Below are 16037 nucleotides of genomic sequence, written 5' to 3'. Positions count from 1 at the left end.
GGTGGCCAGTCCTCTTCTGGCTGTGCCGGGTGGAGATTATAACAGAACATGGCTAATAATCACAGTAGTTGTCGAGGGTGCAACAAGTCAGCACCTCAGGAGTAAATGTCAGTTGGCTTTTCATAGCCGATCATTGAGTGTATCTCTACCGCTCCTGCTGTCTCTAGAGAGTTGAAAACAGCAAGTCTGGGACAGGTAGCACGTCCGGTGAACAGGTCAGGGTTCCATAGCCGCAGGCAGAACAGTTGAAAGTGGAGCAGCAGAACGGCCAGGTGGACTGGGGACAGCAAGGAGTCATCATGCAAGGTAGACCTGAGGCATGGTCCTAGGGCTCAGGTCCTCTGAGAGAGAGAAAGAAAGAGATACAGAGAATTAGAGAGAGCCTACTTAAATTCACACAGGACATTGGATAAGACAGGATAAGTACTCCAGATATAACGGACTGACCCTAGCCCCCCGACACATAAACTACTGCAGCATTAACCAGGTAGGCCAGTTGAGAACAAGTTCTCATTCACAACTGCGACCTGGCCAAGATAAAGCAAAGCAGTGCGACAAAAACAGCACAGAGTTACACATGGGATAAACAATTGTATGGCTGTATGCTCAATTTTATACACTTGTCAGCAATGGGTGTGTCTGAAACAGCCGAATCCACTAATTTGAAGATGTGTCCACATACTTTTGTATGTATAGCGTACTTCACCCTGTCTCAAGTACGCTAAAACATACAGCAGCAGTGTGGTCGTTAAACTAGACTCCTCTCTCCCCATAGCCGTGTGTTTGCTCCTGGGCTGTATGATCTTCCCGGATGGCTGGGATGCGGAGGTGGTACGCGACATGTGTGGCGAGGAGACAGGGAAGTACACGCTGGGAAACTGCTCGGTGCGCTGGGCCTACATGCTGGCTGTCGTTGGCATCATGGACGCCCTCATCCTCTCCTTCCTGGCCTTCGTTTTGGGCAACCGGCAGAATGACTTCCAGCTGGAGGAGCAGCTCAAAGCAGAACAGAAAGGTGAGGCGCTAATGATTCTAAGCTAACTGCTAGACTAATGCTAATATAGGCTAATAGCTAGGCTAATGCTAATCTGCGCTAACAGCTAGCCAAAAGCTAGTCTAGGCTAACAAATGGGATAATGCTAATCCAGGCTCACAACTAGGATAATGCTAATCTAGACTAACAGCTTTTCTTTTAAAAAGTCCTATTTGTTACCACATTTTGGCAGCAGGATTGTAAAATGAAGGTATTGACCAGATGGGCTAGGTTATTTAAAAAATGCACGCATAACTGTAAATTGCTTTGGATAAGAACGTCTGCTAAATGGCATATACTGTATTGTAACGACCCTGGGTTTATAAGCGCGGTAATCGACTATGCCGCACGAGCATGCGTCTGGACCTCGGGCCAGAAGGTCGAGGGTTCGAGACCTGCTCCCTGCTGTTTCATTACAGTATATTTTTTTATTTATTATTTCTATATATTGACACACCAGTGGCTAATGCTAATTGTTTTCATATATCAAGCAATGTACAGGGTTTACAAAGTGCTATGTAGTTATGTTTTAATTACATTTCAAAACCAGCGCTGTTCTTTTTTATTATTGCATTGAAAATCAAGTTTCAATGTTTTGAGTAAAACTTTTGGCACAAACAAGCCACCATGTAGCTAGCTCAGCTCAAAGGCTAGCTATCTAGAACTATTTCAAAATGAAAACGACTAACTACAGCTATAGCTACCACAATGACATGAGAGCTCATGCCTGTTACATGAGGAAAGCCAAGGCATCACCGCAGGGGGAACCCTATCCCAGGTCAGGACTGTTTTTATGCTTGTTGGACGTGAAAATTGTGATGTTGATCAGGGTGGAGGTTTAAAGTCTTTGTGTACCAGGGGGACAGACACATGTTCATACATAATTTATATTGCATTTCAGTTTCTGTGAAATGCATTGTGATGTCGGGTGCATTACATCATCCAGGTTTTTAATAATCTACTCACTGTTCCCTTTAGAAAACCTTTGTCTATGAAATATTTCTGTGTTCTAGAGTTGAATAACGAGGCAACGTTGCTCTATCTACATTTGGTGCATCAGTATATTTTTTTACGATTTACCAAAAATACTGGTGGCATCGTGATGAGGGATGTTGCAGCATGATCAGAGGCAGGAGAAGACAGTGTGTCAAACTGCATTAAGAAAAATGTCTAACAACACCCCCCCCCCCGCGCGCGCTATCAACTGTGCCGCAACACCTCCCCCCATAGCCCTCTAATATGTTTCCATGGTTACGTGTCATAATCCAGCAGGAGGCTTCTCTCTCTCATATTCCTCGCTCTCTCTCTCATATTCTTCCCCCTCTCTCTCTCTCTCTCTCTCTCTCTCTCTCTCTCTCTCTCATATTCCTCTCTCTCTCTCTCTCTCTCTCTCTCATATTCCTCTCTCTCTCTCTCATATTCCTCTCTCTCTCTCTCTCTCTCATATTCCTCCCTCTCTCTCTCTCTCTCTCTCTTTCTCATATTCCTCCGATCTTCCTCTCTCCCCACCATCCATCCACTGGATGCTGATTTTGTTTCATCTGGTTCAAGGAGGGGGTAAAGGATGTGGAAGGGTGCGTCTGGGCGAGCACAAGATGAGGTAGGGGGGTTGCAGTGTGGTTGTGGAGGTTGGTTTTGAGGCATCTGTAGTTACCTGAGTAGCGGAGTTGCATCAACAACAACCGAGTGGCAGCGTGCCAGAACTCGTCTGGCTTTATTTGTTTTGCCTTCATCTACCCGGGTGTTTACCCACCCCACCCTCCGTCGTTTAAAAAAAATATCCTTCTAGGCACGGTTCACATTCAGAAATGTTCTCTTCCCTCAACCTTAAAGCTGTCATATTTATTTCCCCCTTAGTAGCATTTGCTCAGATGTAGCATAGTATTCTCCACGTTCAACAACATTTCCCCCGTTTCCCATGAGGCTGAGCTTTATGGAGTTGTCTAGTGTGAGGATTGAGAACACGCTTGGCCTATCATGAGGGTGTCTGTGTATGTTAAAAGCAACATTTTGTAACATATGATGTGACTCGCGGAAAGGCTGTGGCTGGCCTTGAGGTATAGGCAGCTATCATGAGTTGTGGGAGACACGTACAACACGTAGGCAGTTAAACAGACTGTTAGAACTCAAACTTAGCAGTAACAAGAACCAGATGTATTTAGGGTATGAGCGCATAGATATTCTGCCCAGCAACAACTACACCTGCCAATGGGAGCGCCCGGGGGCTGGGACCAGTTCGGGCGCCAACAATCAACATAGGTTGAGTAAGTTTAAACCACACTTGATCTCTACTCTGACAGGCCAGCTCGGAAGCAAGAACTACTACTGTCAGAGTATTTAAAGAAGATATATTTAGGGTGATGGCCAGTTCTCTGATACCAGATTCGATCTGCGCAACCCTTTACACAAGCCGGAGACAGGGAGCCATTAGCATCATGGCTAACTAGTGCCGACACATGTTCACTGCTAGTGTTCATTTGCAGGGTTAATTAAACCAACCCACAAGACCAGAGGCAGAGAAATGTTGGAATACCTTCACATAAATTGATCAGATAAAATAGATTAATTCACAGCACCATGGCTCGTTTCTTTGCGACATGAACACATGGTATTTTCTCAGTCTTGAAAATATGACACACTGGAATGCAATTTGAAAACATATATACATGAAAAAGTAGCCTAAATTATATTTTTGAAAAACCCTATTTGAGCCAGCCAAGAGGAATAGTCTCCCTCAACAACCCTTGGGGATAAACAATTGGTTTAACCAGCGATAGCAGTGAAATACAGTGCATTCACTTTTTCAACATTTTGTTGTGTTACAGCTTTAATTTAAAGTGCATTACAATTCGATTTTTTTTGGTCACTGGCCTACACACAATAGCCCATAATGTCAAAGTGGAATTATATTTTTGAAATGTTTACAAATTAATACAAAATGAAAAGCTAAAATGTAAAAGTATTCAACCCCTTGGTTATGACAAGCCTAAATAAGTTCAGGAGTAAAAATGTGCTTAACAAGTCACGTAGTAAGTTGTATGGACTCATTCTGTATGCACTAATAGTGCTTAACATTATTTTTTTAATGACTACCTCATCTCTGTACCCCACACATACAATTATCTGTAAGGTCCCTCAGTTGAGCAGAGAATTTCAAACACAGATTAAATTACAATACCAGGGAAGTTTTCCAATACCTCACAAAGGAGGACACCTATTGGTAGATGGGTAAAAATAAAGAAAGCAGACATGAATATCAACTTTGAGCATGATGAAGTTATTCATTACACTTTGGATGGTGTATCAATACAACCAGTCACTACAAAGATATCGGTGTCCTCGGTTGCCAGAGAGGAAGGAACCCACTCAGGGATTTCCCCATTAGGCCAATGGTGACTTTAAAGCAGTTATGAGTTTAATGGCTGTGATAGGAGAAAACTGAGGATGGATCAACTGCATTGTTGTTACTCCACATTAACCTAATTGATAGAGGTAAAATAAGGAAGCCTGTACAGAATAACAAATATTCCAAAACATGCACCTGTTTGCAACAAGGCACTAAAACATGGGGTTCTTACATTTTTTCAGCCTGGGACTCAAATGAGAATTGCTGTGTTTTCCTGGGACCCAAGCTTAGGAAAATATGCAACTATACATAAATATCGGTACATTTCATTGCCCTTGTGCCTAAAACAAATGCAATATAGACAAAAGCAAATGAATTTAAATATCCATATAAATATCTATTAATATTTATTTTCCCCCATTAAAACACTTACATATCTGTCTAGGTTGGAACTGTCGCTGTTAAAATGCAATAAATCATTTTCATTCTGAACTGGAATAAACGGATTGATCACATCACACAGATGAATAACAGAACACACACAGGCTTTTTGATAGTGCAACCCTAAGTAACAGTACAGATGAAAAATGATCAGGCCTGCTGTACATCTTACTGTAGAAAGTATTGTTGAAAGAAAGTCTAGGTTGGAACTGTTGCTGTTAAAATACAATACATATTTATTTGTTATTCTGAACTGGAATAAACTGACTGATCACATCACACAGATATAGATCAGGAAACACACAAACAGTCCTTTTCAGGTCTATATCTGTGTGATGTGATCAATCAGTTTATTCCAGTTCAGAATAAAAAAAGATGTATTGTATTTTAACAACAACGTGTCTATTCTGGGCTCTGTTTTTGACAATACAACACTGACGTCATGCTCAGCCTTGAAACTGTTTCTGTTCTAGTTTTCTAAGTATGTCAGAGTTGAGAACCCTGACTCACATAGGTATGTGGTGCCAAACTGGACCAGAACATCTCCTGCTTTCTCAGTCAGGTTGTCATGAATCCTGCCGAAAATTGGTGCCTCTTCCTGTTCGGGCGGCGCTCGGCCTACTAGATGCCACCAATCCCCTTTTCTGTTCCGGCGGCGCCGGCCTACTAGATGCCACCAATCCCCTTTTCTGTTCGGGCGGCGCCGGCCTACTAGATGCCACCAATCCCCTTTTCTGTTCGGGCGGCGCTCGGCCTACTAGATGCCACCAATCCCCTTTTCTGTTTAATTTAGTTGTGTCTGATTGGTTGCAACTGTTTCGTGTTTTGGTTGTGGGCCACAACCCAGTAAACCCAGTAGGCCCGTCGGATTTTGTGCGGGCTTGTTTTTCTGTTTTTGGTGTGTGATTATTTTGTGGTATTTATTTTTCCGGTCAGTTGTGTCCTGCTTGTTTGGACTGGGTCTTTACGCGCCGTTGTGTGTGTGGCATGACCGTCTCTCTGGGTTTTTGGAAAATAAAGATCCACATCTTGTGAAATACCCTGCTCTCTGCTCCTGACTCCTCCACCCACTACTTATAGAAGCAGTGACACAGGTAGGAGACCACTTCCTGCTGTAGATGAGCAACCCAGAACTGTGTGAGTGTGTTTGCCTAAAAAAAGCATCTTGTTTCAATCAGTTTGTTCCAGTTCCAGTTAAGTATAACTATTATTATTGTATTTTAACAACAAATGATTGTCTAGCAATGATCAACAACCAATTTGACAGAGCTTGAAGAATTTTTAAATAATAATAGGCAAATGCTGCATAATCCAGGTGTGGAAAGCTCTTAGAAAGACTCACAGCTGTAATTGCTGCCAAAGGTGCTTCTACAAAGTGTTGACTCAGGAGTGTGAATGCTTATGTAAATGAGATATTTTGTATTTCTTTTTCAATAAATTAGCAAAAAAACTTTTCACTTTGTTATTATGGGTTATTGTGTGTAGATGGGTGAGAAAAAACCCATTTAATCCATTTTGAATTCAGGTTGTAACAACAAAATGTGGAATAAATCAAGGGGTATGAACACTTTCTGAAGGCACTTTATACCATAATGTATACTTTTCTTTGCAAAATTGGATTTCCTCCCATTGTTATTATCACATTGAACTACTCTCAATTTGACACTGGGCTTGTGCATAAGTAGAAACAGAACTGTTTGAACAGAACTGTGATGTGGTGTCTGTGGCCTACATACAGATTACCAAACATGTTTAAGCTCTGTATAAACATAAACAGTAATAAATGCAGATGCAGGGGCGGACTTAGCGATTTGGGTGCCTGTTTCAAAATGCTGTTGAGGGTCTGTGCAGTTCAAGAAGAAGAAAACATTTACCAAGTAGGCTAAAATAAAAAGTAAAAAGTAATCATAAAAGTAACAGCATATTCTTGATACACATGGGAAACTGTTGAGTGTGAAAAACCCAGCAGCGTTGCAGTTCTTGACATTGTTCTTGGATTGTGTATGTGTGCCTGGCACCTACTACCATACCGCATTTAAAGGAACTTAAATATTTTGTCTTGCCCATTCACCCTCTGAATAGCACACATGCACAATCCATCTCTCAATTGTCTCAAAGCTTAAAAATCCTTCTTTAACCTGTCGCCTCTCCTTCATCTACACTGATTGAAGTGGATTTAACAAGTGACATCAATAAGGGATCACCTGGTCAGTCTATGTCATGGAAACAGCAAGTGTTCATAATATTTGGTATATTCAGTGTATAAAGGGATCAGCGGTCTGCAACAGCCTTCCTCCCTTCAGCCTCTCTCATCTCCTTTTCTATCAGGGTTCTACTATTTTCTATTTAATCAGTTTCTCTGTATGTTTGTTGTAAAAAGGGGTGTTCTTGATAAGGGTTAAAGGTTATGGTTTTCTGTATGTATGACCATATTATGAAATTCACCCCCAAAAAGACAAAATTAGAAAAATTGATTGGATAGAATATACATGTGCAGTCATAAGGATGTCATAAGGTGAATTCACCAATTTGTAAGTCGCTCTGGATAAGAGCGTCTTCCAAATGACTTAAATGTAAATGTAAATGCAGTAAAATCCCCCCCCCATTCACATCAATATCAATCCTACTGAAGAAGGTTGACTCAAAACAATTCTCCTTCTGTCTTCACAGATTTCGCAGTGTCCAGGGTAAGTCAAACCGCTGTTGTGACTGTTTGTGCTCTGTGGTGTGTTGTGATTGTAAGGTATCTGTGCTGTGTGGTCGTGTATGTGGTGTGTACAGTGACCTCTGCTGACCAGGTGGATTAGCGAGTAGAGTAGATCCTGGGGCAGGATGCACTCCCACAGGAATGAGGTAAAATCACAGCAGCAATATTTGTGTCCTGTTGCCACAAGAAAAGGGCACCCAGTGAAGAACAAACACCATTGTAAATACAACCCATATTTATGTTAATTTATTTTCCCTTTGTACTTTAACTATTTGCACATCGTTACAACACAGTATATAAACATAACATGACATTTGAAATGTGTCTATTCCTTTGGAACTTTTGTGAGTGTAATGTTAATTTTGATTATCTATTTCACTTGCTTTGGCAATGTAAACATATGCTTCCCATGCCAATAAAGCCACTTAAATTGGGAAAGAGAAAGGGAGAGGAAAATGCTAGCCTATTTTCGAGCGGAGTCCCATTAACAAGCTCTCATAAACACAAATATGTAATCTGTGAGCAGTAGCACGGGGCCCATGAAAAATGAATTGTTAAAAGCACTAGTAGTGATGCTCAAGGGAGAAACGTGTCCACCACTTTGTATTCCACAGAAAAGGAACTTTTAATGTGCTGGGAAAAAATTCCCTGCTTATGTCGTTTTGTCTCACAATGAGAAGGAATTGTGTTTGAATATGTGAATACTTAATGTTGGGGTATTTTAAGAACTGTTTTCAGCTTGATCTGGAAAAAGGCTCTTTCTTGGTTAAGGATGAAAAGGAGGGAAGGTTATCGTTGTTCAAGGAGAGACAGTAACATCAGAGTAAGGTTTTCTATTAGACGAGTGCAAAAATGAACTCCTTGTCCACAGTAGATTTCTACCTTGAAAACGTTGACTTCAGTCGATTAAAAATGCTTCAGTCGATAAAAACGGACAAAATGAAAGCTTAAGGCCTTTTTATTTGCACGTAGAATGAGACAACTGTCATCGTCAGATGGTGAAAGTAATGATAGAATCAGCCTACGATATGGAGAGAGACAGAGGGCTAGTATCTAATATACTGTAGTGAGCTGACGACACTGCTTCACAAAGAGATTTTGGATCATTTTTGTAATGCATTTTAGTCAGCAGTACAGTATCCATATTAGGAAGTCGTAATAGGGTGTTTTGTCCAAGACCTGACAACTTCCTAATTTGGATGCAATACAGCACTACAGGTTTCCCAAACTCGGTCTTCGGTACCCCAAGGTGTGCACGTTTAGTTTTTTTCACCCTAACACTACACAGCGGATTCAAATAATAATCTAGTCATCCAGCTTATTAATTTCAATCAGCCTTGTATTGTTTGGGCTAAAACCAGAAGGTGCATCCTTGGGGTCCCGAGGACCGAGTTTGGAAAACGCTGGGTTAATGTGTGGACTAATCCATGTCATTTTGACTCAAGGCCGCAGTAAGAACTTGAACTATCATAGAGGATATAGATAGGCTAGTTTTGTCCCATAAATCATCCAATAAAATCAAACTACTAAATTGGACTAGGCACTGGTTGGCTATGTTTCTCCCTTTTTATTAGATTTTGCACCTCTTCTCCATAATAGTGGACTAGAAATATGTACAGTGGGGCAAAAAAAGTATTTAGTGAGCCACCAATTGTGAAAGTTCTCCCACTTAAAAAGATGAGAGATGCCTGTAATTTTCATCATCGGTACACTTCAACTATGACAGACAAAATGAGAAAAAAAAATCCAGAAATTCACATTGTAGGATTTTTTATGAATTTATATGCAAATTATGGTGGAAAATAAGTATTTGGTCACCTACAAACAAGCAAGATTTCTGGCTCTCACAGACCTTTAACTTCTTCTTCAAGAGGCTCCTCTGTCCTCCACTCGTTACCTGTATTAATAGCACCTGTTTGAACTTGTTATCAGTATAAAAGACACCTGTCCACAACCTCAAACAGTCACACTCCAAACTCCACTATGGCCAAGACCAAAGAGCTGTCAAAGGACACCAGAAACAAAATTGCAGGCTGGGAAGACTGAATCTGCAATAGGTAAGCAGCTTGGTTTGAAGAAATCAACTGTGGGAGCAATTATTAGGAAATGGAAAACATACAAGACCACTGATAATCTCCCTCGATCTGGGTCTCCACGCAAGATCTCACCCCGTGGGGTCAAAATGATCACAAGAACGGTGAGCAAAAATCCCAGGACCACACAGGGGGACCTAGTGAATGATCTGCAGAGAGCTGGGACCAAAGTAACACACTACGCCGCCAGGGACTCAAATCCTGCAGTACAGGAAAGAATGAATGGGGCCATGTATCGTGAGATTTTGAGTGAAAACCTCCTTCCATCAGCAAGGGCATTGAAGATGAAACGTGGCTGGGTCTTTCAGCATGACAATGATCCCAAACACACCGCCCGTCAATGAAGGAGTGGCTTCATAAGAAGCATTTCAAGGTCCTGGAGTGGCCGAGCCAGTCTCCAGATCTCAACCCCATAGAAAATCTTTGGAGGGAGTTGAAAGTCGGTGTTGCCCAGCAACAGCCCCAAAACATCCCTGCTCTCGAGGAGATCTGCATGGAGGAATGGGCCAAAATACCAGCAACAGTGTGTGAAAACCTTGTGAAGACTTACAGAAAACGTTTGACCTCTGTCATTGCCAACAAAGGGTATATAACAAAGTATTGATAAACTTTTGTTATTGACCAAATACTTATTTTCCACCATAATTTGCAAATAAATTCATAAAAAATCCTATAATGTGATTTTCTGGATTTTTTTCTTCTAATTTTGTCTGTCATAGTTGAAGTGTACCTATGATGAAAATTACAGGCCTCATCTTTTTAAGTGGGAGAACTTGCACAATTGGTGGCTGACTAAATACTTTTTTGGCCCACTGTATGTTTGTTTAGTGCTATAGATGCTAGTCAGGTGACAGAAGTAATCGGGTGTGGTAGACAATAGCTGTACCTATTGTTGTCGTGATGATGCACAGGGCTAATACTACCTTCCTCCCCTCCAGCATCTCCACCTTGGCTCCACCCTCAAGATGGACAGAGTAAGACCAATCAGCTTCCCCCATTGAATCAATATAATGGGGAAAATGACCACTCAATCAACCAATGTGCATGTAACGAACCCTAGCATGCACCAGGAACCTGTTTGTTGCTGTTTCAGATGTTTTGATCTGCTCACTTCTGTAATGAGTAATACTGGTGTTTTGCTTCCTCCCTCCCTCGACCTCTCCTCATATGGTTCCTGCTCGTGATGCTTACATATTAAAAGCCAACTCCTCAATTAGCACGTCGAAAAATGCAGACAGAAAATTGACATCTAGACACCACTCTGTTCATATCCTCTTCCTAATATGGACGGGGGGGGGGGGGTTGGTTGGTTATGTTCCAGTTCCTCAGAACTCCGCCATTTGTTTCCAACGTGGGGGAGGAATGTGATGACTTAATTCGGCCTGCACCACAGCCGTCCTGGCCTAGCCAAATGTGCGACCTGTTCGGGCGGAGGAGATGGAGCTGGGCTTCTGAACAGATTAATAACACAAAACCCTTTTTCTCCTCCCTCCCCTCCACCTATTAACTCTCAGCCCCGCCCCTGTTGGACTCACATTCGACATAATCTGATTTTCATTAAATTAGCGTAGAGGAAGAGTCATCATGGCAAAGTGCTACAGCTGTTATTATCCGCCGCCAGGCACACTGAGTCACAAACAGGAAGTTAATGTAGTCTCAGGTCCAAGCGGACTAACGATGTGGAGTTAGGGCAGGGTGTGACACGCAATGTGGGTTTAATTAATTGACTCATTACTTTGCTCATTATGCAACATAGCTGTTTTGTATGGAATGTTAACGGCTGTTGGTTTGAAAACATCAGCTTGGTTTCTTTGTGTGTTTTCTGCAAAGTGTTGAGGACAAAGCAAGTCAAGCACATGAATATTCTTTTATGTAAACACTATTTTTATAACCAGGCAAAAAGACAATTGCATGTAAACAACGTGACCAGATGCACATTCTGAGGCACATCAGCTTTTGTTATGTGTTGTAGCGCAGTGACTGTGGTTATTACTGTCGTAGTGCTGAATCCTACTCAATATACCGGTATAAATATCAAACATAACAAAAGTTATATACAAGATGGTCCCATACAAAAACATAATGAAATGTTGTTTCTAGCTATTTGGTCAGAAATGTCAGAGAAAATGTACTCAGCTGTGACCTTTAAATTACATTTGTATGTTTCTTTGTTTTTAAGTTTCTTTCATATTCCACACCTCAGTTAGTAACAGTGACTCATGTTTCATGCGTATCCCTTCAAATCCACCAAGACATATCATATCCGCTGTATATTTTAATTTTACCATTATTTAACTAGGCATGTCAGTTAAGAACAAATTCTTATTTACAATGACGACCTAGGACCAGTGGGTTAACTGCCTTGTTCAGGGGTAGAAGGACAGAGTTTTACCTTGTCAGCTCTGGGAGTCGATCTAATAACCTTTCAGTTACTGGCCCAACGCTCTAACCACTAGGCTACCTGCTGGATGAGATTAAATTATTTGACTTCATTATAAATAATAATAATGGTCACTACAGGAATTTGTTTTCTATTAAAGAGAAAAAAATAGGGGTTCAATTATAATCAATCCAGAATGTCAACATTTGTGTCGCTACCCTTATTTCATACCAGATCCATTCCTGTTACTTCCTTATTCCTCTCTCTCTCTCTACCCTCATTTCATACCAGATCCATTCCTGTTACTTCCTTATTCCTCTCTCCCTCTCTACCCTTATTTCATACCAGATCCATTCCTGTTACTTCCTTATTCCTCTCTCTCTCTACCCTTATTTCATACCAGATCCATTCCTGCTACTTCCTTATTCCTCTCTCTCTCTAACTTTATTTCATACCAGATCCATTCCTGTTACTTCCTTATTCCTCTCTCTCTCTCTCTCTACCCTTATTTCATACCAGATCCATTCCTGTTACTTCCTTATTCCTCTCTCTCTCTCTACCCTTATTTCATACCAGATCCATTCCTGTTACTTCCTTATTCCTCTCTCTCTCTACCCTTATTTCATACCAGATCCATTCCTGTTACTTCCTTATTCCTCTCTCTCTCTCAACCTTTCGCTTTTATTTTTCCCCAGATTGAAATCCGGGAGACCAAGGATCCACGATATGGTGTCCAACTGTTCCACTGAGCATCCCCCCCAACCTTCCCCTCCTCTCCTTCCCCTCCTCTGCTCGTCCACCTCAGCTCTTCAGGTCCAACCATCGGTCTTGAAGTGGAGGCTCCATCCAGCTGTTTGTAAAAATAGAAATGAAATGGAAGAGAAAATATGTCTGTTTGAAGAGAACTACGATAAAAAGGAATAATATTATCAGCTTTATAAAACTCTGGGAAAATAATAAATGATATACAGTATTAATTAATTATCACATAATATTACTGTAACAAAGGTAATTAAGTTATTGATGATGATAATGCTTGCGGCAGGCGTATTATATGAAAATCTACATATTTTTATCCAGACAGATTTTCATCTTCCCCTCTTTGTACATGAAGTCTGGTTCCAAGAAATACACAAGAAAAGGTGTTTCTATGGAAACAGGGTAAAAAGACTCATAGCAAGTATTACCCCATTATTATCCTCCCTCCAAACCCTTTGGAATAGCAACCTCTTTTTGATCAGCATCTTGGAAAAATGTGGATTATCGACATAATTTATTATCTTCCCTCCGTGTAATTTCATTGACCAACATCCCAGAACCAACAAAAGTCATCAGGGGCAAGGACAGTGGTAATGATGGACTGAATTAATTGACAGGCATTGAAAAGAAACAAGACCTAACTGCTCTCAGCTCTTTCATTCTACTGAATTTCGACCACATAATTGTATTGGGCCCATTTCTCTTACAGTCATGTTCCAATGGTTCTGTTTGTTCGTCCCACCAAAAGACAAAGCCCTGTATGCTGCATCTAACTCAGGCTTGCAAAAACGGCTTACAGTACTCTTGTGGTCTGGAGACAACAAGCTCCATGCCTTAGACACAACAAGCTCCATTCCCTAGACACAACAAGCTCCATGGCCTAGACACAACAAGCTCCATGACCTAGACACAACAAGCTCCATGCCTTAGAAACATCAAGCTCCATTCCCTAGACACAACAAGCTCCATGACCTAGACACAACAAGCTCCATGACCTAGACACAACAAGCTCCATACCTTAGACACAACAAGCTCCATAGCAGTGTGGCCGCCACTGAAAAAATAGGAAAAATAAGACTGAATTATGTTTTATTTAAAAATATAGAATTTTCAGGATGGTAAAAATGTAAATGACTAAAATCAGATATAACAGATGTAGAAAAGATCATGGAGAATATATTTTTTTATTATCTATGAGAACTAACAATCACCTAAATAAAAACTATGGCGTGGGGCCACATTGATTTTGTTTGAGTCACTCAGATAGCATAAAAACACAGCATAATCCATGGGAAAATGTGTAGAACTACATGAAATGAGCTTTAAAACAGCAAATTTCCTCTCAGCCCCATGACAAAATGTGGAGAACCCATTTTTGGATCTCAGATCAAATAAATCCTGGATATCCCAGGGTTGTTCTCCAATGGCGATTTAGATTAAGTTTCTTGACATGTCTTGGAGAAGTCAGTGCTGCAACAATAGAGGTCATGTTGGATGTGGAGGGAATCAAAGCAATCTCTTAAGGTGGTCAAAGGACTCCTCCGTGGTGCTTTCCCATCCCTGCTTTCCCAATCCCCCCCCATCCTTGATCTTTGAACCTCCAATATAGATGAGGAGATGTAAGTGCTCCTCTTTTTTTGAGATGTGGCAAATAACAAAGGAGGGTGAGCTTAAGAAGATCAACAAAGGGAGGAGGAGGAACCCAGTAAATTGGCAGCAAAGCCTGACAAACAAACACAGTCAACGTCCTACTGTAGACGTCAGTCAAAGGCAGGTACCCTTTCTTCATCCTCTCCTCTCTCCATCCCTCCTTCCTTCGGCTCCCGTGGATCAGCCGTTCTAAAATGACAACTTGTAAATGCAAGAATCTATGTTTCCTTGGTAGCATTTGAATGAGGATCATCATAGTGTTTTGGCCAAGGCCATTTTCAGACCAACTGTTTCTGTTTAGCGAGACTCGTTTGAAGGAAAGTGTGTCCTCAGGCCCTGTCCTCAGGCCCTTTAGTCCCCATGCCCCTCAGGTGGATAACGACTGGTGTGACAACTGACCACAGAGGGATAAGAATGGGACAGATAGAACAAAAATATATAATTTGGTGTGCTTAGTATTCATTTCCTTTCACCTGTTTTCTACATGTCTGTACTCTTTTCTGATTATGTTTATAAAGACAACATGACGAGGACTGAGTTGACCCCCAACTATAGTGTTACGAGTTTGTGCATATCAACACCTGTCCATCAAATTACCTCTGGTCTATAGGCAATGATGGAACAAGAGCCCAAGTTGACACAGGTGTATGGGAGTACCTCATGGTCGAGTACTTGGACCCTTACAAATATTTGGAGATTTATAATTTGCAGAGAGAACTGTGTTTTATGCAGTCGGGGTGACCTCACATGGCTGTTTTGTTTTGAATAGTGGCGTGTGGCACACCTTTCATTGAATGTGTCATTGGGCTAGTCTCCTGTAAACCACCATCGTGACCCATTGGCCTGACTGCCCAGTGTGGGGGAAGAGCTGCAGGAATGACAACATCCCGAAGGTTTCTTCAGGACAGAGCTTCCAAATGGTCACTGTGTTCCCTATGTAGTGCACTACTTTTGACTCAGTGTTCCCTATCTAGTGCACTACGTTTAGTTCCATGTTCCCTATGTAGTGTACTACTTTTGACTACGTGTTCCCTATGTAGTGCACTACTTTTGACTCTGCGTTCCCTATGTAGTGCACTACTTTTGACACCATGCTCCCTATGTAGTGGACTACTTTTGACTCTGTGTTCCCTATGTAGTGCACTACTTTTGTCTCCGTGTTCCCTACGTAGTGCACTACTTTTGTCTCCGTGTTCCCTACGTAGTGCACTACTTTTGTCTCAGTGTTCCCTATGTAGTGGACTACTTTTGTCTCCGTGTTCCCTATGTAGTGGACTACTTCTGTCTCCGTGTTCCCTATGTAGTGCACTATATATAGGGAATAGGATGCCATTTGAGACGCGGACTTTGTAAAGTCTTTTCAAAGCAGATTTTTACTCCAGCACCAGCCTCACATCAGTTCTAATTCAATGTGTACAGTATGTAACAACAAAGGAACTTCTACCATCTCCATTCGAATGGGGGTCTATTTCATTTTGATATTCTCCCTCATGTTTTCCTGTGACTGACATTAAATATCTCTCCAACTCGTTCTTATTATAATTAGACAGAATCTTTTTAACAACAACTCTCTGTTTTAGCTCCAAAGCGACCTATCAGTAAATTGTCATCTCCAGAAACGTGATGAT

At 41.3% G+C, this 16037-nt stretch overlaps 1 protein-coding gene across 1 annotated transcript in view; it reads left to right on the top strand.

The window, feature by feature from the left end:
- Window positions 1–12956, top strand: part of LOC135541007 (LHFPL tetraspan subfamily member 3 protein-like) — a 50594-nt gene extending 37638 nt beyond the window's left edge. The window contains exons 2-5 of the mRNA XM_064967154.1: window positions 776–1015; window positions 7491–7507; window positions 10559–10594; window positions 12696–12956. Of these exons, the coding sequence (XP_064823226.1) occupies window positions 776–1015; window positions 7491–7507; window positions 10559–10594; window positions 12696–12749 (347 nt within the window). The 3' untranslated portion in view covers window positions 12750–12956. The remainder of the gene's footprint in view (window positions 1–775; window positions 1016–7490; window positions 7508–10558; window positions 10595–12695) is intronic.
- Window positions 12957–16037: the final 3081 nt, after the last annotated feature.

The sequence above is a fragment of the Oncorhynchus masou genome, chromosome 6 (assembly GCF_036934945.1).
Source record: "Oncorhynchus masou masou isolate Uvic2021 chromosome 6, UVic_Omas_1.1, whole genome shotgun sequence".
Classification (NCBI taxonomy): Eukaryota; Metazoa; Chordata; class Actinopteri; order Salmoniformes; family Salmonidae; genus Oncorhynchus; species Oncorhynchus masou.
Note: the sequence above shows the minus strand (reverse complement) of the source record. Positions and strands in the feature narration are given on the sequence as shown.